The sequence below is a fragment of the Oncorhynchus nerka genome, linkage group LG9b, assembly GCF_034236695.1.
Source record: "Oncorhynchus nerka isolate Pitt River linkage group LG9b, Oner_Uvic_2.0, whole genome shotgun sequence".
Lineage (NCBI taxonomy): Eukaryota > Metazoa > Chordata > Actinopteri > Salmoniformes > Salmonidae > Oncorhynchus > Oncorhynchus nerka.
In genome coordinates this window covers 49,253,377-49,276,146 of record NC_088424.1, presented here as the reverse complement: position 1 = coordinate 49,276,146, position 22,770 = coordinate 49,253,377, and the positions used below count along the sequence as shown (strand labels likewise).

The window sequence follows — 22,770 nt, the reverse complement described above, 5'->3', positions numbered from 1 at the left end:
CAGTGACACACACAGACACACGGAGTGACACGTACACACACAGACACACGGAGTGACACCTACACACACACACACACTGAGTGACACGTACACACACACAGAGTGACACGTACACACACACAGAGTGACACGTACACACACAGACACACGGAGTGACACGTACACACACAGACACACGGAGTGACACGTACACACACAGACACACAGAGTGACACGTACACACACAGACACACAGAGTGACACGTACACACACAGACACACAGAGTGACACGTACACACACAGACACAAACACGGACTGTCTTACCTCAATGGCATTAGCTTGTACCTCCTGCTGCATCTCTTCCTCAGCAGCAGGAACCTCCTCTGGCTCCTACAGAGAAAACACAGTTATATATGATATAGAATACAGACAATACAACAGGCATTTAGTCTCCATGGGTTCGTGTTGTAAGTAGTGTCCGGTTCTGTTCTTCTGCAGCATAGTACCCCCCTGACCATGTGTCCATTCATTTATTTTTTTGTGTGTATTTTACCCCCCCCCACTTTTGATCTGGTCTCATCGCTGCAACTCTCCCAACGGGCTTGGGAGAGGTGAAGGTAGAGTTGTGGGTCCTCTGAAAACATGACCCGTCTAACTGCGCTCCTTAACACCCGCCCGCTTAACCCGGATGCTAGCCGCACCAATGTGTCAGAGGAAACACCGTTCAACTGGCGACCGGGGTCAGCCTGCAGGCACCCGGGCCGCCACAAGGAGTCGCTAGAGCGCGATGAGCCCCCGGGCCAAACCCTCCCGTAACCCGGACGACGCTGGGCCAAACCCTCCCGTAACCCGGACGACGCTGGGCCAAACCCTCCCGTAACCGGGACGACGCTGGGCCAAACCCTCCCGTAACCCGGACGACGCTGGGCCAAACCCTCCCGTAACCCGGACGACGCTGGGCCAAATGTGCGCCGTTCTATGGGACTCCTGACCACGGCCAGTTGTGGCACAGCCCGGGAATGAACCCGGGTCTGTAGTAATGCCTCTAGCACTGCGATGTAGTGCTTTGGACCGCTGTGCCACTCGGTCCATTCCTGCTCATGCGGGGGAAACTCAGGAACCCAGGACCCTCCATGCAGTTAGCTATTAGTCCAGCCTGGCTTTTTATGTCCTCGGTGTGCAGTGGTTCACTCCTTGGAGGGAGCGATAACAGTCCTCCTACCTGAGACCCTAAACTCCTGTCACAGCCAGGGTACCCATGCAGTTATCTAGTCTCACCCTACAGCTTGTGTTCATTTGACGGATTTCCTCTGATTCTCTGAGAGAGAGAGAGAGAGGGCTGTATATCCATGCAGTTATCTAAGCCACCCTCGCTCGTCTTTTACATCTGCTGGGGTGTGTACTGTGTACTGTCACACACACACACACACACACACACACACACACACACACACACACACACACACACACACACACACACACACACACACCAGTCTTCTGAAGTGCTGCCATGGGATAAGAAAAGTCTCTTCTCCTACCTAAGACCAGACTTCAGTCTGACTCGGTCCCAACCAGCCATGCGGTTAGCTAGAATGTATTCTAATACTCCCTCCTCTCTAGAACCTGGATCTTACTGGGTCCTGTCGGGTGTCTAGTGGTTCGATCATAGGTGCCTCCTCCACTCCCCCGTTGTGGGAGCGTGCTGGAGACGACGGGGACAGTCTCTTCAGTCCCGGGGCGTCAGCACCGCCTGGTATCTCTAGGAAGGAGCTGATGTCTCTCTGGTGCTTCGCCTTCTCCTCCAACTCTTCTGTGTCCTGAACCACCAACCAGAGAGCAGGATAGAAGGACGTGAGGTGCTGGTCGACCAATAACCAAGCAGAATGCAAGCAGGCAGGGAGTAGGGTAGGTGGTTACTGACTAGGCGGACAAGGGTCAGGAGACTTTGAGTGGTGTTTTGTGTTTTCTATTGAAGCTTTGAGTGGTGTTTTGTGTTTTCTATTGAAGCTTTGAGTGGTGTTTTGTATTGAAGCTTTGAGTGGTGTTTTGTATTGAAGCTTTGAGTGGTGTTTTGTGTTTTCTATTGAAGCTTTGAGTGGTGTTTTGTGTTTTGTATTGAAGCTTTGAGTGGTGTTTTTGTTTTCTATTGAAGCTTTGAGTGGTGTTTTTGTTTTCTATTGAAGCTTTGAGTGGTGTTTTGTGTTTTCTATTGAAGCTTTGAGTGGTGTTTTGTGTTTTCTATTGAAGCTTTGAGTGGTGTTTTGTGTTTTCTATTGAAGCGTCATGAAGCTAAATGCATCATGTGCTTTTGTGTTTTGTTCTTCATTGCAGCAGTGGTGTTTTGTGTTTTCTAAATGCATCATGTGTTTGAAGCTTTTGTTCTTCACAGCAGTTTTCAGAACGTTTCATGTTTTCTAAATGCATCATGTTTTGTTTTCTATTGAAGCTTTGAGTGGTGTTTAGCAGCAGAACGCCATGCTAAATGCATCATGTGTTTTCTATTGAAGCTTTGAGTGGTGTTTAGCAGCAGAACGTCATGCTAAATGCATCATGTGTTTTCTATTGAAGCTTTGAGTGGTGTTTAGCAGCAGAACGTCATGCTAAATGCATCATGTGTTTACTGTGCTGGATTTTTTATTTTTAAACGTTCTCTCCTTTAATTCGCCTAATGAAACTATACTGGGAAAACAACAGGGGATCCATAAGCAACATTATTTTGTGTCTAGTGCTTTGTACCAGGCCTATACAGTACATAGTAGATAGAGGGTAGGTGAGTTTTGTCCTTTAAGGCTGTGGATCAAATAATGGTCAGAATCAACTCGTCCTAGTTGCTACCAACATGTCAGCCAACAAGGCAACATAAAACACGCAACCTGATTCCTCAACAAAACTGCACCAACAGAAAGTGATTAAATGTTATTGAATGATGCGCGATGTGGCCAAGCATCCTGATTGGTTGCATCACCGCCTGGTATGTCAAAGACTCCAGACACCCTAGTCATTGACTGTTCTCTCTGCTACCGCACGGCAAGCGGTAAGCGGAGCTCCAAGTCTAGGTCCAAGAGGCTTCTAAACAGCTTCTACCCCCAAGACATAAGACTCCTGAACATCTAGTCAAATGGCTACCCAGACTATTTGCATTGCCCCATTTAACACCACTGCTACTCTCTGTTGTTATCATCTATACATAGTGACTTTAATATCTCTACCTACATGTTCATATTACCTCCATTACCTCGACTAACCAGACTATATATAGTCTCTCTGTTGTTATCATCTATACATAGTGACTTTAATATCTCTACCTACATGTTCATATTACCTCCATTACCTCGACTAACCAGACTATATATAGTCTCTCTGTTGTTGTCATCTATACATGTTCATATTACCTCCATTACCTCGACTAACCAGACTATATATAGTCTCTCTGTTGTTGTCATCTATACATGTTCATATTACCTCCATTACCTCGACTAACCAGACTATATATAGTCTCTCTGTTGTTGTCATCTATACATGTTCATATTACCTCCATTACCTCGACTAACCAGACTATATAGTCTCTCTGTTATTATCATCTATACATGTTCATATTACCTCCATTACCTCGACTAACCAGACTATATAGTCTCTCTGTTGTTGTCATCTATACATAGTGACTTTAATATCTCTACCTACATGTTCATATTACCTCCATTACCTCGACTAACCAGACTATATATAGTCTCGCTATTGTTATTTTACTGATGCTCTTTAATTACTTGTTACTTTTTATTTCTTATTCTTATAATAAAAAATATTAAACTGCATTGTTGGCTCGCTCACTCCCCCTTAAAGGCTCGCTCACTGTTGTATTCGGTGCGAATGTGACTAATACCATGTTGATTTGATGTGGCCAAGCACAAACATCTAGATGTATACATATCAAACTGAACGGTCGTTTAACTGAAACTCTAAGCAGTTGTGATGTATGTGGAGGCAGCAGCAGGCCATGTTAGATTAGACAGGACAAGACGTAGGAGCTTATGGTCCATTATATGAAGCAGAGAGCTGGACCACGTATATAGAGAGATGTCGCGGCTCCATCTATTGGCTCTGACCAGCAGTATCGAGCTGGCGGTCATGACGATGAAACGCAGAGTACCTGTGTCTTCTTTTCAGAGTAATCATCCTCTGGCTCCGACTGACAGCAAAAAGAAAGGTTGACACAGAGGGAGGGAGGGAGGACCATGGGGGGAGGGAGGGAGGGGCGTGGGGGAGGGAGGAAGGGGCGTGGGGGAGGGAGGGAGGGCCGTGAGGGAGGGAGGACCATGGGGGAGGGAGGGAGGGCCGTGGGGAGAGAGGGAGGGCCGTTGGGGAGGAGGGCACAGTACAGGGAGGGAGGGCCGTGGGGGAGGGAGGGAGGACCGTGGGGGAGGGAGGGAGGGCCGTGGGGAGGGAGGGCACAGTAGAGGGGGAGGGAGGGCCGTGGGGAGGGAGGACCGTGGGGGAGGGAGGGGCGTGGGGGAGGGAGGGAGGGCAGTGGGGGAGGGAGGGAGGGCAGTTGGGGAGGGAGGGAGGGCACAGTAGGGGAGGGAGGGGGAGGAGGGAGGTGAGGAGGGCCGTGAGGGAGGGAGGGAGGACACAGTAGAGGGAGGGAGGGAGGGAGGGGGCAGGGGATGGGGGATGGGGGAGGGGGTTGCATGAGGGAGGGAGGTGAGGACAGAGTAGAGAGAGGTAAGGAGTTGAGGACAGTATAGAGGTAGGGCAAGGAGGGAGGTGAGGACACAGTAGAGAGGTAGGGAGGGAGGTGAGGGTAGGGAGGTGAAGGGAAGGAGGGAGGTAAGGACACAGTAAAGGGAGGGAAGGAGGACACAACAGAGGGAAGGAGACAGGGCCAAGTACAGAATCAGGAAACCTGAGAAATCCTTCACATAAATATATTAACAACATGCAGACTTAAACCAATATATATCTGCTGCTTTGCAGAAAGTATACTGAAATCCACTATACTGAAAAGCATGCGCCCCTAGAGCATCTAAAATAAATGTTCATTGTAAATACAAGAAATAAGCGGCTTCAGTATCGGCTCTTCACACCCTCAACGACCCCCGTTTGTCTGAAAACTTTCATGCTTTAGACTCCAGACTAGGATCTTCTCCTGGATAAACCTACTAACCTCGGAGGCCGTGGTTTCCCCGTCCAAGTCAAAGTCAGTTTGCTCGCTGTCCGTCTTGTGATTGAAAACAGACAGCGGAACCAATCAGAAAGCAGGGAATGAGAGAGAGAAGAAGTACAAACGTTGAATATTCCTCCTTAACAGTGACAGTCACAATCATGAATGGAGAGAAGGGTTGGATGCATTGGGAAATAAATAAAGGTTGCTATATATATGCTTTACAAAAAAAGCTACAAAGATAAAGCTAGGCAAAAAAAGAAAGAAGAGATAAGCAAGAATAATTTGTAAACAGACAGAGGAAGTAGAAACCGTTAGCATTGAACAGACAGAGGAAGTAGAAACCGTTAGCATTGAACAGACATAGGAAGTAGAAACCGTTAGCATTGAACAGACAGAGGAAGTAGAAACCGTTAGCATTGAACAGACAGAGGAAGTAGAAACCGTTAGCATTGAACAGACAGAGGAAGTAGAAACCGTTAGCATTGAACAGACAGAGGAAGTAGAAACTGTTAGCGTTGAACAGACAGAGGAAGTAGAAACTGTTAGCATTGAACAGACAGAGGAAGTAGAAACTGTTAGCATTGAACAGACAGAGGAAGTAGAAACCGTTAGCATTGAACAGACAGAGGAAGTACAAACTGTTAGCATTGAACAGACAGAGGAAGTAGAAACCGTTAGCATTGAACAGACAGAGGAAGTACAAACCGTTAGCATTGAACAGACAGAGGAAGTACAAACCGTTAGCATTGAACAGACAGAGGAAGTAGAAACTGTTAGCGTTGAACAGACAGAGGAAGTAGAAACTGTTAGCATTGAACAGAGGAAGTAGAAACTGTTAGCATTGAACAGACAGATGAAGTAGAAACCGTTAGCATTGAACAGACAGAGGAAGTAGACAGATGTAGTAGTGGTTTAAGGCCTACTATAGTAGAGTAACTGATGTAGTAGTGGTTTAAGGCCTACTATAGTAGAGTAACTGATGTAGTAGTGGTTTAAGGCCTACTATAGTAGAGTTACTGATGTAGTAGTGGTTTAAGGACTACTATAGTAGAGTTACTGATGTAGTAGTGGTTTAAGGACTACTATAGTAGAGTTACTGATGTAGTAGTGGTTTAAGGACTACTATAGTAGAGTTACTGATGTAGTAGTGGTTTAAGGACTACTATAGTAGAGTTAATGATGTAGTAGTGGTTTAAGGACTACTATAGTAGAGTTACTGATGTAGTAGTGGGTTAAGGACTACTATAGTAGAGTTACTGATGTAGTAGTGGGTTAAGGACTACTATAGTAGAGTTACTGATGTAGTAGTGGTTTAAGGACTAGTAGAGTTACTAGTAGTGGTTTAGAGTTACTGATGTAGTAGTGGTTTAAGGACTACTATAGTAGAGTTACTGATGTAGTAGTGGTTTAAGGACTACTATAGTAGAGTTACTGATGTAGTAGTGGTTTAAGGACTACTATAGTAGAGTTACTGATGTAGTAGTGGTTTAAGGACTACTATAGTAGAGTTACTGATGTAGTAGTGGTTTAAGGACTACTATAGTAGAGTTACTGATGTAGTAGTGGTTTAAGGACTACTATAGTAGAGTTACTGATGTAGTAGTGGTTTAAGGACTACTATAGTAGAGTTACTGATGTAGTAGTGGTTTTTACTGATGTAGGTTACTGATGTAGTAGTGGTTTAAGGACTACTATAGTAGAGTTACTGATGTAGTAGTGGGTTAAGGACTACTATAGTAGAGTTACTGATGTAGTAGTGGTTTAAGGACTACTATAGTAGAGTTACTGATGTAGTAGTGGTTTAAGGACTACTATAGTAGAGTTACTGATGTAGTAGTGGTTTAAGGACTACTATAGTAGAGTTACTGATGTAGTAGTGGTTTAAGGACTACTATAGTAGAGTTACTGATGTAGTAGTGGTTTAAGGACTACTATAGTAGAGTTACTGATGTAGTAGTGGTTTAAGGACTACTATAGTAGAGTTACTGATGTAGTAGTGGTTTAAGGACTACTGATGTAGTAGTGGTTTACTACTATAGTAGAGTTACTGATGTAGTAGTGGTTTAAGGACTACTATAGTAGAGTTACTGATGTAGTAGTGGGTTAAGGACTACTATAGTAGAGTTACTGATGTAGTAGTGGTTTAAGGACTACTATAGTAGAGTTACTGATGTAGTAGTGGTTTAAGGACTACTATAGTAGAGTTACTGATGTAGTAGTGGGTTAAGGACTACTATAGTAGAGTTACTGATGTAGTAGTGGTTTAAGGACTACTATAGTAGAGTTACTGATGTAGTAGTGGTTTAAGGACTACTACTGAGTAGTAGTTACTGATGAGTTACTGAGTAGTGGGTTAAGGACTACTATAGTAGAGTTACTGATGTAGTAGTGGTTTAAGGACTACTATAGTAGAGTTACTGATGTAGTAGTGGTTTAAGGACTACTATAGTAGAGTTACTGATGTAGTAGTGGTTTAAGGACTACTATAGTAGAGTTACTGATGTAGTAGTGGTTTAAGGACTACTATAGTAGAGTTACTGATGTAGTAGTGGTTTAAGGACTACTATAGTAGAGTTACTGATGTAGTAGTGGTTTAAGGACTACTATAGTAGAGTTACTGATGTAGTAGTGGTTTAAGGCCTACTATAGTAGAGTTACTGATGTAGTAGTGGTTTAAGGACTACTATAGTAGAGTTACTGATGTAGTAGTGGTTTAAGGCCTACTATAGTAGAGTTACTGATGTAGTAGTGGTTTAAGGACTACTATAGTAGAGTTACTGATGTAGTAGTGGTTTAAGGACTACTATAGTAGTTACTGATGTAGTAGTGGTTTAAGGCCTACTATAGTAGAGTTACTGATGTAGTAGTGGTTTAAGGACTACTATAGTAGAGTTACTGATGTAGTAGTGGTTTAAGGACTACTATAGTAGAGTTACTGATGTAGTAGTGGTTTAAGGCCTACTATAGTAGAGTTAATGATGTAGTAGTGGTTTAAGGACTACTATAGTAGAGTTACTGATGTAGTAGTGGTTTAAGGCCTACTATAGTAGAGTTACTGATGTAGTAGTGGTTTAAGGCCTACTATAGTAGAGTTACTGATGTAGTAGTGGTTTAAGGACTACTATAGTAGAGTTACTGATGTAGTAGTGGTTTAAGGCCTACTATAGTAGAGTTACTGATGTAGTAGTGGTTTAAGGCCTACTATAGTAGAGTTAATGATGTAGTAGTGGTTTAAGGCCTACTATAGTAGAGTTAATGATGTAGTAGTGGTTTAAGGCCTACTATAGTAGAGTTACTGATGTAGTAGTGGTTTAAGGCCTACTATAGTAGAGTTAATGATGTAGTAGTGGTTTAAGGACTACTATAGTAGAGTTACTGATGTAGTAGTGGTTTAAGGACTACTATAGTAGAGTTACTGATGTAGTAGTGGTTTAAGGACTACTATAGTAGAGTTACTGATGTAGTAGTGGTTTAAGGCCTACTATAGTAGAGTTAATGATGTAGTAGTGGTTTAAGGACTACTATAGTAGAGTTACTGATGTAGTAGTGGTTTAAGGCCTACTATAGTAGAGTTACTGATGTAGTAGTGGTTTAAGGACTACTATAGTAGAGTTACTGATGTAGTAGTGGTTTAAGGACTACTATAGTAGAGTTACTGATGTAGTAGTGGTTTAAGGACTACTATAGTAGAGTTACTGATGTAGTAGTGGTTTAAGGACTACTATAGTAGTTACTGATGTAGTAGTGGTTTAAGGACTACTATAGTAGAGTTACTGATGTAGTAGTGGGTTAAGGACTACTATAGTAGAGTTACTGATGTAGTAGTGGTTTAAGGACTACTATAGTATAGTTACTGATGTAGTAGTGGTTTAAGGACTACTATAGTAGAGTTACTGATGTAGTAGTGGTTTAAGGCCTACTATAGTAGAGTTACTGATGTAGTAGTGGTTTAAGGACTACTATAGTAGAGTTACTGATGTAGTAGTGGTTTAAGGACTACTATAGTAGAGTTACTGATGTAGTAGTGGTTTAAGGACTACTATAGTAGAGTTACTGATGTAGTAGTGGTTTAAGGACTCCTATAGTAGAGTTACTGATGTAGTAGTGGTTTAAGGACTACTATAGTAGAGTTACTGATGTAGTAGTGGTTTAAGGACTACTATAGTAGAGTTACTGATGTAGTAGTGGTTTAAGGACTACTATAGTAGAGTTACTGATGTAGTAGTGGTTTAAGGCCTACTATAGTAGAGTTACTGATGTAGTAGTGGTTTAAGGACTACTATAGTAGAGTTACTGATGTAGTAGTGGTTTAAGGCCTACTATAGTAGAGTTAATGATGTAGTAGTGGTTTAAGGCCTACTATAATTAGGACACACCGCTTCGTCTGAACAACTGTCATGGTGATGCCCTGAGCGACGGAGGCGGTGCGAGAAGCCGGCCTTGGGCTCCAGGTAGCCAGACAGCGCCAGCGGGAAGGACAGCGCGAGGGCGTAGCGGCACCGAGTACGACGTGGACAGGAGAAAGAGGAAGATGGCGAAGAAGAAGCAGGGGATGAGAGAAGGTGACGGACGAGGGCCGGATATGCTGCACGCTCTCAGGGAGGAAGGTGAGCTCCGTGACGTCCGGGGGAAGGTGAGCTCCGTGACGTCGGGAGGAAGGTGAGCTCCGTGACGTCCGGGGGAAGGTGAGCTCCGTGACGTCGGGAGGAAGGTGAGCTCCGGGGGAAGGTGAGCTCCGTGACGTCGGGAGGAAGGTGAGCTCTGGGGGAAGGTGAGCTCCGTGACGTCGGGGGAAGGTGAGCTCCGTGACGTCGGGGGAAGGTGAGCTCCGTGATGTCGGAGGAAGGTGAGCTCCGTGACGTCCGGGGGAAGGTGAGCTCCGTGATGTCGGGGGAAGGTGAGCTCCGTGACGTCGGGAGGAAGGTGAGCTCCGTGACGTCGGGGGAAGGTGAGCTCCGTGACGTCGGGAGGAAGGTGAGCTCCGGGGGAAGGTGAGCTCCGGGGGAAGGTGAGCTCCGTGACGTCCGGGGGAAGGTGAGCTCCGTGATGTCGGGGGAAGGTGAGCTCCGTGACGTCCGGGGGAAGGTGAGCTCCGTGACGTCCGGGGGTAGGTGAGCTCCGTGACGTCCGGGGGAAGGTGAGCTCCGTGATGTCGGGGGAAGGTGAGCTCCGTGACGTCGGGGGGAAGGTGAGCTCCGTGACGTCGGGGGGAAGGTGAATCCTCCTTAGAGCAAGGCACCAATACAATTCAGAGGACATATTTTTTCTACCAGCCTTTTGAGATTAAGATTCATCCAACTCAGAGATTTTTGATTTATTTTACCTTTATTTAACTAGGCAAGTCAGTTAAGAACAAATTCTTATCTTCAATGACGGCCTAGGAACAGTGGGTTAACCGCCTGTTCAGGGGCAGAACGACAGATTTGTACCTTGTCAGCTCGGGGGTTTGAACTTGCAACCTTCCGGTTACTAGTCCAACACTAACCACTAGGCTACCCTGCCGCCCCATGATGAGTTGAGACCAAACTGCTGAACCCTGGACATTGATACGGGCACTCTTTAATACACACCAAACTAACCTCATTACGGCTAACCTCATTGGCTAATATGAGTAAGAGGAAAATAATCTACCTTGTTGTCATGTCTGAGCGTGGTTGAAATGACGTTGCAATCCGACATCTCGTCGGCGAAGGTCTGCTCCGCCTCTTCCCCAGCCTTCCCCTCCTCCTCTGTCTTCTTCACTGGGGTTACCGTGGGGATCAGGTCTCCGGTGGCGACAGCTTTGGCTGGTGTAGCTTCCCTCATCATCAGGGTGTGGTGGTTCTCTGTTATGGGTACTGGGAGGAGGGACGGTGACATTTTACATCCAAGATGTGTGATTTGAAGATTGAGATGTGGTGTTTTGTGTGTTTAAAAAGCCCGGTCCTGAGTAGCCCTTCCCCTAGGACCTAGGACTGATGTTTACAGGTCTTTAAAAGGGAAGATCCGTCTCTACACCGCGTATAGACTCTTATAGTCCCTATCTCCGTTGGGAAGGGGTAGCGAGTGATTTAGGAGGGTAAACACAATGGATGAGTCCTTACCTCCGTCGAGACACCGCGTATAGACTCTTATAGTCCCTATCTCCGTTGGGAAGGGGTAGCGAGTGATTTAGGAGGGTAACACAATGGATGAGTCCTTACCTCCGTCGAGACTCCGTGACATGGGGTAGCGTTTGGAGGAGGAGCGTTCGAAGAAGGGCGCGGCCCTGATGATCTGAGAGGAGACTCTCCGGGTCTGAGCCTGGGTTCTTCCGCTATAGCGGAACATAGAACCAAGACCTAGGAACTTCTTCGGGGGGGCCTCTGGAGACACCAGTCTGGAGGACAGAGGAGAGTACAGTAATGAGAACGTTTCCGGTGACTAATGACGCTTAACGATTTGTGCGTGTAATGCTTCTGCTGTGTTTTCTATCTAATGGACAGGCTACAACACTTGAGCGTACCTCTTACCTGAAGAATGTATGTTGCTCAACACAAGTCTTCCACAGTCTCTTGGCTGCACGGTGGTTAGGCAGCTTGAAGCCAATCATGCTCTCAAACTGCAAGAGGGGAGAGAGAGAGAGAGAGAGAGAGAGAGAGAGAGAGAGAGAGAGAGAGAGAGAGAGAGAGAGAGAGAGAGAGAGAGAGAGAGAGAGAGAGAAACCATATCAGATGTGATTCCAGTCTTAAGACAAACAGAAAGCAGCCTCATGAATAGGTCCCAGAGTTCTACCTGACCACCTAACATAACCAGTAAAACCACTGGGCCGTGGTAAAACTTGTCCCAGAGTTCTACCTGACCACCTAACTAAAACCATTCGTGGTAAAACTGGAAGTTTTACCTGACCACCTAACATAACCAGTAAAACCACTGGGAGTCTGTGTTTGCCTGTGTTTCTGTCCGTGGTAAAACTGGAGTGTGTTTCCGTGGTGTCCCAGGTTCTACCTGACCACTAACTGCACCCTGTCTGGTTGCCTGTGTTTCTGTCCTGGAGTGTGTTTCCGGTGTCCTGGAACGCACCCTGCTTGTTGGGAGATCGATGTTCACCCGCACCTGTATCCCATCAGTAATCTGCACACCTGTCCTGATCATCACCTCTCCCCTTCAAAAGCTCTGACCTGATATCCATTCCCTGCCGGATCGTTAGCCATGAACAGTATGTTGTGCCCACAAACCAGCCTCCAGTTTATAGAGTTTGTTTTGTTTTATTGTTTTGTACGTCTTGCTTGCCTTTAACTTACCGCCGTTTGTTTTGTCTACAGCCATTCACCCGGAACCCATACCCCATCCCTGTCTGCTCGTCGCCAGTGTGTTGTTATCCATTGGATCTGCCTATCCACTCCCATCAACCCACCTCCGCTGCCCGCTCCTCCACCCGGAACTATCTACCTCCACGTTCTCATTGATTAATAAATACTCACCATCTTTATACTCACCTTGTCCTGGTCTGCTTCTGGGTCCAATTCTGGCAAACCTTGACACTAACATAACCAGTAAAACCACTGGGCCGTGGTAAAACTGGTCCCAGAGTTCTACCTGATCACCTAACATAACCAGTAAAACCACTGGGCCGTGGTAAAACTGGTCCCAGAGTTCTACCTGACCACCTAACATAACCAGTAAAACCACTGGGCTGTGGTAAAACTGGTCCCAGAGTTCTACCTGACCACCTAACATAACCAGTAAAACCACTGGGCCGTGGTAAAACTGGTCCCAGAGTTCTACCTGACCACCTAACATAAACAGTAAAACCACTGGGCTGTGGTAAAACTGGTCCCAGAGTTTTACCTGACCACCTAACATAACCAGTAAAACCACTGGGCTGTGGTAAAACTGGTCCCAGAGTTCTACCTGACCACCTAACATAACCAGTAAAACCACTGGGCCGTGGTAAAACTGGTCCCAGAGTTCTACCTGACCACCTAACATAACCAGTAAAACCACTGGGCTGTGGTAAAACTGGTCCCAGAGTTCTACCTGACCCGCTAACATAACCAGTAAAACCACTGGGCCGCGGTAAAACTGGTCCCAGAGTTCTACCTGACCACCTAACATAACCAGTAAAACCACTGGGCCGTGGTCCCAGAGTTCTACCTGACCACCTAACATAACCAGTAAAACCACTGGGCTGTGGTAAAACTGGTCCCAGAGTTCTACCTGACCACCTAACATAACCAGTAAATCCACTGGGCTGTGGTAAAACTGGTCCCAGAGTTCTACCTGACCACCTAACATAACCAGTAAAACCACTGGGCTGTGGTAAAACTGGTCCCAGAGTTCTACCTGACCACCTAACATAAGTGTAAAACCACTGGGCCGTGGTAAAACTGGTCCCAGAGTTCTACCTGACCACCTAACATAACCAGTAAAACCACTGGGCCGTGGTAAAACTGGTCCCAGAGTTTTACCTGACCACCTAACATAACCAGTAAAACCACTGGGCCGTGGTAAAACTGGTCCCAGAGTTCTACCTGACCACCTAACATAACCAGTAAAACCACTGGGCCGTGGTAAAACTGGTCCCAGAGTTTTACCTGACCACCTAACATAACCAGTAAAACCACTGGGCCGCAGAGAGGGTACCCTAGCCAGGTGGAACTGGTCCCAGAGTTCTACCTGACCCGCTAACATAACCAGTAAAACCACTGGGCCGTGGTAAAACTGGTCCCAGAGTTCTACCTGACCACCTAACATAACCAGTAAAACCACTGGGCCGTGGTAAAACTGGTCCCAGAGTTCTACCTGACCACCCAACATAACCAGTAAATCCACTGGGCCGTGGTTTAAAAAAACTGGTCCCAGAGTTCTACCTGACCACCTAACATAACCAGTAAAACCACTGGGCCGTGGTAAAACTGGTCCCAGAGTTCTACCTGACCACTAACCAATAACATAAAACCACCTGTGGTAAAACTGGTCCCAGAAACCACCACAGGTGGTTTAATGAGGGGCTGGTGGTTGGTCCCAGAGTTCTACCTGACCACCTAACATAACCAGTAAAACCACTGGGCCGTGGTAAAACTGGTCCCAGAGTTCTACCTGACCACCTAACATAACCAGTAAAACCACTGGGCTGTCTGTAAAACTGGTCCCAGAGGTTCTACCTGACCACCTAACATAACCAGTAAAACCACTGGGCTGCTTCCTACCAACTAGACAGGTGGTAAAACTGGTCCCAGAGTTTTACCTGACCACCTAACATACCTAGGATAGGATAAAGTAATCCTCTCAGGCTTCCCCCCTTAAAAGATGTAGATGCACTACTGTTCCACTGGATGTACCCAATTTGTAAGTCGCTCTGGATAAGAACGTCTGCTAAATGACTTAAATGTAAATGTAATGTAACATAACCAGTAAAACCACTGGGCTGTGGTAAAACTGGTCCCAGAGTTCTACCTGACCACCTAACATAACCAGTAAAACCACTGGGCCGTGGTAAAACTGGTCCCAGAGTTCTACCTGACCACCTATCATAACCAGTAAAACCACTGGGCCGTGGTAAAACTGGTCCCAGAGTTCTACCTGACCACCTAACATAACCAGTAAAACCACTGGGCCGTGGTAAAACTGGTCCCAGAGTTCTACCTGACCACCTAACATAACCAGTAAAACCACTGGGCCGTGGTAAAACTGGTCCCAGAGTTCTACCTGACCACCTAACATAACCAGTAAATCCACTGGGCCGTGGTAAAACTGGTCCCAGAGTTCTACCTAGCCCTGATAGTTCTGTTGTTGTTGTTGTTTGTGTGTTTACCTCTCCAGGGCGTATCTTGATGTAGAAGTTGTCTCTCTTGTAGGAGATCTTTAGGACCGTGGGCCAGGCGAAGCGGTTGATTCTCAGTCTGTCTCTGTAGATGAGGAGACCACTGGAGAACACTCCTAGCATGATCTCTAAGCCTTCAGAGTCCTAATAGATTAGAGGGATATTATACAACACATTACAGTGCATTCAGAAAGGATTCACACTCCTTTGACTGATCCTACATGTTCTTGTTGTCACAGCCTGAACTTCAAATGGATTAAACTTAGATTTTGGTTTTTGTCACAATACCCCATAATGTCAAAGTGGAATTATGCTTTTAGAAATGTTTACAAATGAATTACAAATGAAAAGCTGAAAATGTCTTGACGAAATTAGATATGTTAATGAGTAAAAAAATGTGCTTAACAAGTCACATAATAAATTGCATGGACTCACTGTGTGTGCAATAATAGTGTTGAACGTGATTTTTGAACGATTACCTCATCTCTGTACCCTGTATCCAATCATCTCTGTACCCTGTATCCAATCATCTCTGTACCCTGTATCCAATCATCTCTGTACCCTGTATCCAATCATCTCTGTACCCTGTATCCAATCATCTCTGTACCCTGTATCCAATCATCTCTGTACCCTGTATCCAATCATATCTATACCCTGTATCCAATCATCTCTGTACCCTGTATCCAATCATCTCTGTACCCTGTATCCAATCATCTCTGTACCCTGTATCCAATCATCTCTGTACCCTGTATCCAATCATCTCTGTACCCTGTATCCAATCATCTCTGTACCCTGTATCCATTGCCTCTAGACAGGTGGTTTAATGAGAAGGGCTCCTACTGGTAGACTACCTCATCTCTGTACCCTGTATCCAATGCCTGGCAAAGAGGAAGGGCTCCTATTGGTAGACTACCTCATCTCTGTACCCTGTATCCAATGCCCCAACTAAAAGGGCTCCTATTGGTAGACTACCTCATCTCTGTACCCTGTATCCAATGCAGGTGGTTTAATGAGGAGAGACTCGCAAAGAAGGGCTCCTATTGGTAGACTACCTCATCTCTGTACCCTGTATCCAATCATCTCTGTACCCTGTATCCAATCATCTCTGTACCCTGTATCCATTGCCTCGCAAAGAAGGGCTCCTATTGGTAGACTACCTCATCTCTGTACCCTGTATCCAATGCCTCGCAAAGAAGGGCTCCTATTGGTAGACTACCTCATCTCTGTACCCTGTATCCAATCATCTCTGTACCCTGTATCCAATCATCTCTTTACCCTGTATCCAATCATCTCTGTACCCTGTATCCAATGCCTCGCAAAGAAGGGCTCCTATTGGTAGACTACCTCATCTCTGTACCCTGTATCCAATGCCTCGCAAAGAAGGGCTCCTATTGGTAGACTACCTCATCTCTGTACCCTGTATCCAATCATCTCTGTACCCTGTATCCAATCATCTCTGTACCCTGTATCCAATCATCTCTGTACCCTGTATCCAATGCCTCGCAAAGAAGGGCTCCTACAGGTGGTTTAATTGGTAGACTACCTCATCTCTGTACCCTGTTTAATCCAATGCCTCGCAAAGAAGGGCTCCTATTGGTAGACTACCTCATCTCTGTACCCTGTATCCAATCATCTCTGTACCCTGTATCCAATCATCTCTGTACCCTGTATCCAATCATCTCTGTACCCTGTATCCAATCATCTCTGTACCCTGTATCCAATCATCTCTGTACCCTGTATCCAATGCCTCGCAAAGAAGGGCTCCTATTGGTAGACTACCTCATCTCTGTACCCTGTATCCAATGCCTTGCAAAGAAGGGCTCCTATTGGTAGACTACCTCATCTCTGTACCCTGTATCCAATCATCTCTGTACCCTGTATCCAATCATCTCTGTACCCTGTATCCAATGCCTCGCAAAGAAGGGCTCCTATTGGTAGACTACCTCATCTCTGTACCCTGTATCCAATGCCTCGCAAAGAAGGGCTCCTATTGGTAGATGGGTAAAAAATAAACAGACATTGAAGATCCGTTTGATAATGGTGAAGTTATTAATTATAAAGAAGGCAGTGATTCTTCTCTTAGACTCTACAGGTGGTTTAATGAGGAGAGAGACAGGCTTCCTACTGTACCAACTAGACAGGTGGTTTAATGAGGAGAGAGACAGGCTTCCTACCAACTAGACAGGTGGTTTAATGAGGAGAGAGACAGGCTTCCTACCAACTAGACAGGTGGTTTAATGAGGAGAGAGACAGGCTTCCTACCAACTAGACAGGTGGTTTAATGAGGAGAGAGACAGGCTTCCTACCAACTAGACAGGTGGTTTAATGAGGAGAGACAGGCTTCCTACCAACTAGACAGGTGGTTTAATGAGGAGAGAGACAGGCTTCCTACCAACTAGACAGGTGGTTTAATGAGAGAGAGACAGGCTTCCTACCAACTAGACAGGTGGTTTAATGAGAGAGACAGGCTTCCTACCAACTAGACAGGTGGTTTAATGAGGAGGAGAGACAGGCTTCCTACCAACTAGACAGGTGGTTTAATGAGGAGAGACAGGCTTCCTACCAACTAGACAGGTGGTTTAATGAGGTGGTTTAATGAGAGAGACAGGCTTCCTACCAACTAGACAGGTGGTTTAATGAGGAGAGACAGGCTTCCTACCAACTAGACAGGTGGTTTAATGAGGAGAGACAGGCTTCCTACCAACTAGACAGGTGGTTTAATGAGGAGAGAGACAGGCTTCCTACCAACTAGACAGGTGGTTTAATGAGGAGAGACAGGCTTCCTACCAACTAGACAGGTGGTTTAATGAGGAGAGACAGGCTTCCTACCAACTAGACAGGTGGTTTAATGGTTTAACTAGACAGGTGGTTTTAATGACAGGTGGTTTAATGAGAGAGACAGGCTTCCTACCAACTAGACAGGTGGTTTAATGAGGAGAGACAGGCTTCCTACCAACTAGACAGGTGGTTTAATGAGAGAGACAGGCTTCCTACCAACTAGACAGGTGGTTTAATGAGGAGAGACAGGCTTCCTACCAACTAGACAGGTGGTTTAATGAGGGAGAGACAGGCTTCCTACCAACTAGACAGGTGGTTTACCAACTAGACAGGTGGTTTAATGAGAGAGACAGGCTTCCTACCAACTAGACAGGTGGTTTAATGAGGAGAGACAGGCTTCCTACCAACTAGACAGGTGGTTTAATGAGAGAGACAGGCTTCCTACCAACTAGACAGGTGGTTTAATGGCTTTTAATGAGGTGGGAGAGACAGGCTTCCTACCAACTAGACAGGTGGTTTAATGAGGAGAGACAGGCTTCCTACCAACTAGACAGGTGGTTTAATGAGGAGAGACAGGCTTCCTACCAACTAGACAGGTGGTTTAATGAGGAGAGACAGGCTTCCTACCAACTAGACAGGTGGTTTAATGAGGAGAGACAGGCTTCCTACCAACTAGACAGGTGGTTTAATGAGAGAGAGACAGGCTTCCTACCAACTAGACAGGTGGTTTAATGAGAGAGACAGGCTTCCTACCAACTAGACAGGTGGTTTAATGAGAGAGAGACAGGCTTCCTACCAACTAGACAGGTGGTTTAATGAGAGAGACAGGCTTCCTACCAACTAGACAGGTGGACAGGCAGGTGGTTTTCCTACCTACCAACTAGACAGGTGGTTTAATGAGGAGAGACAGGCTTCCTACCAACTAGACAGGTGGTTTAATGAGAGAGAGACAGGCTTCTACTACCAACTAGACAGGTGGTTTAATGAGGAGAGACAGGTTTAATGGTTTAATGAGAGAGACAGGCTTCCTACCAACTAGACAGGTGGTTTAATGAGGAGAGACAGGCTTCCTACCAACTAGACAGGTGGTTTAATGAGGAGAGACAGGCTTCCTACCAACTAGACAGGTGGTTTAATGAGGAGAGACAGGCTTCCTACCAACTAGACAGGTGGTTTAATGAGGAGAGACAGGCTTCCTACCAACTAGACAGGTGGTTTAATGAGGAGAGACAGGCTTTAATAGACAGGTGGTTTAATGAGGAGAGACAGGCTTCCTACCAACTAGACAGGTGGTTTAATGAGGAGAGACAGGCTTCCTACCAACTAGACAGGTGGTTTAATGAGAGAGACAGGCTTCCTACCAACTAGACAGGTGGTTTAATGAGGAGAGACAGGCTTCCTACCAACTAGACAGGTGGTTTAATGAGAGAGAGACAGGCAGGCTTCCTACCAACTAGACAGGTGGTTTAATGAGGAGAGAGACAGGCTTCCTACCAACTAGACAGGTGGTTTAATGAGGAGAGAGACAGGCTTCCTACCAACTAGACAGGTGGTTTAATGAGGAGAGACAGGCTTCCTACCAACTAGACAGGTGGTTTAATGAGGAGAGAGACAGGCTTCCTACCAACTAGACAGGTGGTTTAATGAGGAGAGAGACAGGCTTCCTACCAACTAGACAGGTGGTTTAATGAGGAGAGACAGGCTTCCTACCAACTAGACAGGTGGTTTAATGAGGAGAGAGACAGGCTTCCTACCAACTAGACAGGTGGTTTAATGAGAGAGACAGGCTTCCTACCAACTAGACAGGTGGTTTAATGAGGAGAGACAGGCTTCCTACCAACTAGACAGGTGGTTTAATGAGGAGAGACAGGCTTCCTACCAACTAGACAGGTGGTTTAATGAGGGAGAGACAGGCTTCCTACCAACTAGACAGGTGGTTTAATGAGAGAGAGACAGGCTTCCTACCAACAACAGGTGGTTTAATGAGGAGAGAGACAGGCTTCCTACCAACTGGTTTAATGAGGAGAGAGACAGGCTTCCTACTGTACCAACTAGACAGGTGGTTTAATGAGGAGAGACAGGCTTCCTACCAACTAGACAGGTGGTTTAATGAGGAGAGAGACAGGCTTCCTACCAACTAGACAGGTGGTTTAATAGACAGGTGGTTTAATGAGAGACAGGCTTCCTACCAACTAGACAGGTGGTTTAATGAGGAGAGACAGGCTTCCTACCAACTAGACAGGTGGTTTAATGAGGAGAGACAGGCTTCCTACCAACTAGACAGGTGGTTTAATGAGGAGAGACAGGCTTCCTACCAACTAGACAGGTGGTTTAATGAGGAGAGACAGGCTTCCTACCAACTAGACAGGTGGTTTAATGAGAGAGACAGGCTTCCTACCAACTAGACAGGTGGTTTAATGAGGAGAGACAGGCTTCCTACCTACCAACTAGACAGGTGGTTTAATGAGGAGAGACAGGCTTCCTACCAACTAGACAGGTGGTTTAATGAGGAGAGGCTTCCTACCAACTAGACAGGCTTCCTACCAACTAGACAGGTGGTTTAATGAGAGAGAGACAGGCTTCCTACCAACTAGACAGGTGAGGAGAGACAGGTTTAACTAGACAGGTGGTTTAATGAGAGAGACAGGCTTCCTACCAACAACTAGACAGGTGGTTTAATGAGGAGAGACAGGCTTCCTACCAACTAGACAGGTGGTTTAATGAGGAGAGACAGGCTTCCTACCAACTAGACAGGTGGTTTAATGAGGAGAGACAGGCTTCCTACCAACTAGACAGGTGGTTTAATGAGAGAGAGACAGGCTTCCTACCAACTAGACAGGTGGTTTAATGAGGAGAGACAGGCTTCCTACCAACTAGACAGGTGGTTTAATGAGAGAGAGACAGGCTTCCTACCAACTAGACAGGTGGTTTAATGAGGAGAGACAGGCTTCCTACCAACTAGACAGGTGGTTTAATGAGGAGAGACAGGCTTCCTACCAACTAGACAGGTGGTTTAATGAGGAGAGACAGGCTTCCTACCAACTAGACAGGTGGTTTAATGAGAGAGAGACAGGCTTCCTACCAACTAGACAGGTGGTTTAATGAGAGAGACAGGCTTCCTACCAACTAGACAGGTGGTTTAATGAGGAGAGAGACAGGCTTCCTACCAACTAGACAGGTGGTTTAATGAGGAGAGACAGGTTTACCAACTAGACAGGTGGTTTAATGAGAGAGACAGGCTTCCTACCAACTAGACAGGTGGTTTAATGAGAGAGAGACAGGCTTCCTACCAACTAGACAGGTGGTTTAATGAGGAGAGACAGGCTTCCTACCAACTAGACAGGTGGTTTAATAGACAGGTGGTTTAATGAGAGAGACAGGCTTCCTACCAACTAGACAGGTGGTTTAATGAGGAGAGAGACAGGCTTTAATGAGGTGGTTTAATGAGAGAGACAGGCTTCCTACCAACTAGACAGGTGGTTTAATGAGGAGAGACAGGCTTCCTACCAACTAACAGGTGGTTTAATGAGGAGAGACAGGCTTCCTACCAACTAGACAGGGTTTTAATAGAGGTGGGAGAGACAGGCTTCCTACCAACTAGACAGGTGGTTTAATGAGAGAGACAGGCTTCCTACCAACTAGACAGGTGGTTTAATGAGGAGAGACAGGCTTCCTACTGTACCAACTAGACAGGTGGTTTAATGAGGAGAGAGACAGGCTTCCTACCAACTAGACAGGTGGTTTAATGAGGAGAGACAGGCTTCCTACCAACTAGACAGGTGGTTTAATGAGAGAGAGACAGGCTTCCTACCAACTAGACAGGTGGTTTAATGAGGAGAGACAGGCTTCCTACCAACTAGACAGGTGGTTTAATGAGGAGAGACAGGCTTCCTACCAACTAGACAGGTGGTTTAGACAGGTGGTTTAATGAGAGAGAGACAGGCTTCCTACCAACTAGACAGGTGGTTTAATGAGGAGAGACAGGCTTCCTACCAACTAGACAGGTGGTTTAATGAGGAGAGACAGGCTTCCTACCAACTAGACAGGTGGTTTAATGAGGAGAGACAGGCTTCCTACCAACTAGACAGGTGGTTTAATGAGGAGAGACAGGCTTCCTACCAACTAGACAGGTGGTTTAATGAGGAGAGAGACAGGCTTCCTACCAACTAGACAGGTGGTTTAATGAGGAGAGAGACAGGCTTCCTACCAACTAGACAGGTGGTTTAATGAGGAGAGACAGGCTTCCTACCAACTAGACAGGTGGTTTAATGAGAGAGAGACAGGCTTCCTACCAACTAGACAGGTGGTTTAGACAGGTGGTTTAATGAGGAGAGACAGGCTTCCTACCAACTAGACAGGTGGTTTAATGAGAGAGCTTCCTACCAACTAGACAGGTGGTTTAATCCTACCAACTAGACAGGTGGTTTAATGAGGAGAGACAGGCTTCCTACCAACTAGACAGGTGGTTTAATGAGGAGAGACAGGCTTCCTACCAACTAGACAGGTGGTTTAATGAGGAGAGACAGGCTTCCTACCAACTAGACAGGTGGTTTAATGAGGAGAGACAGGCTTCCTACCAACTAGACAGGTGGTTTAATGAGGAGAGACAGGCTACCAACCAGGTGGTTTACCAACTAGACAGGTGGTTTAATGAGGAGAGAGACAGGCTTCCTACCAACTAGACAGGTGGTTTAATGAGGAGAGACAGGCTTCCTACCAACTAGACAGGTGGTTTAATGAGGAGAGACAGGCTTCCTACCAACTAGACAGGTGGTTTAATGAGGAGAGAGACAGACAGGTGGTTTAATGAGGAGAGACAGGCTTCCTACCAACTAGACAGGTGGTTTAATGAGGAGAGAGACAGGCTTCCTACCAACTAGACAGGTGGTTTAATGAGGAGAGACAGGCTTCCTACCAACTAGACAGGTGGTTTAATGAGGAGAGAGACAGGCTTCCTACCAACTACCAACTAGACAGGTGGTTTAATGGAGAGAGACAGGCTTCCTACCAACTAGACAGGTGGTTTAATGAGGAGAGAGACAGGCTTCCTACCAACTAGACAGGTG

General features: G+C 46.0%; 1 protein-coding gene across 1 annotated transcript in view; it reads right to left on the bottom strand.

Moving 5' to 3' along the window:
* Window positions 1–22,770, bottom strand: part of LOC115127126 (band 4.1-like protein 3) — a 128,367-nt gene that overhangs the window by 58,308 nt on the left and 47,289 nt on the right. Inside the window, exons 8-15 of the mRNA XM_065013798.1 lie at window positions 14,918–15,070; window positions 11,634–11,722; window positions 11,325–11,500; window positions 10,774–10,979; window positions 5,143–5,196; window positions 4,129–4,167; window positions 1,616–1,798; window positions 306–371 (exon numbers count right to left, since the gene is read on the bottom strand). Coding sequence (XP_064869870.1) covers window positions 306–371; window positions 1,616–1,798; window positions 4,129–4,167; window positions 5,143–5,196; window positions 10,774–10,979; window positions 11,325–11,500; window positions 11,634–11,722; window positions 14,918–15,070 — 966 coding nt within the window. The remainder of the gene's footprint in view (window positions 1–305; window positions 372–1,615; window positions 1,799–4,128; window positions 4,168–5,142; window positions 5,197–10,773; window positions 10,980–11,324; window positions 11,501–11,633; window positions 11,723–14,917; window positions 15,071–22,770) is intronic.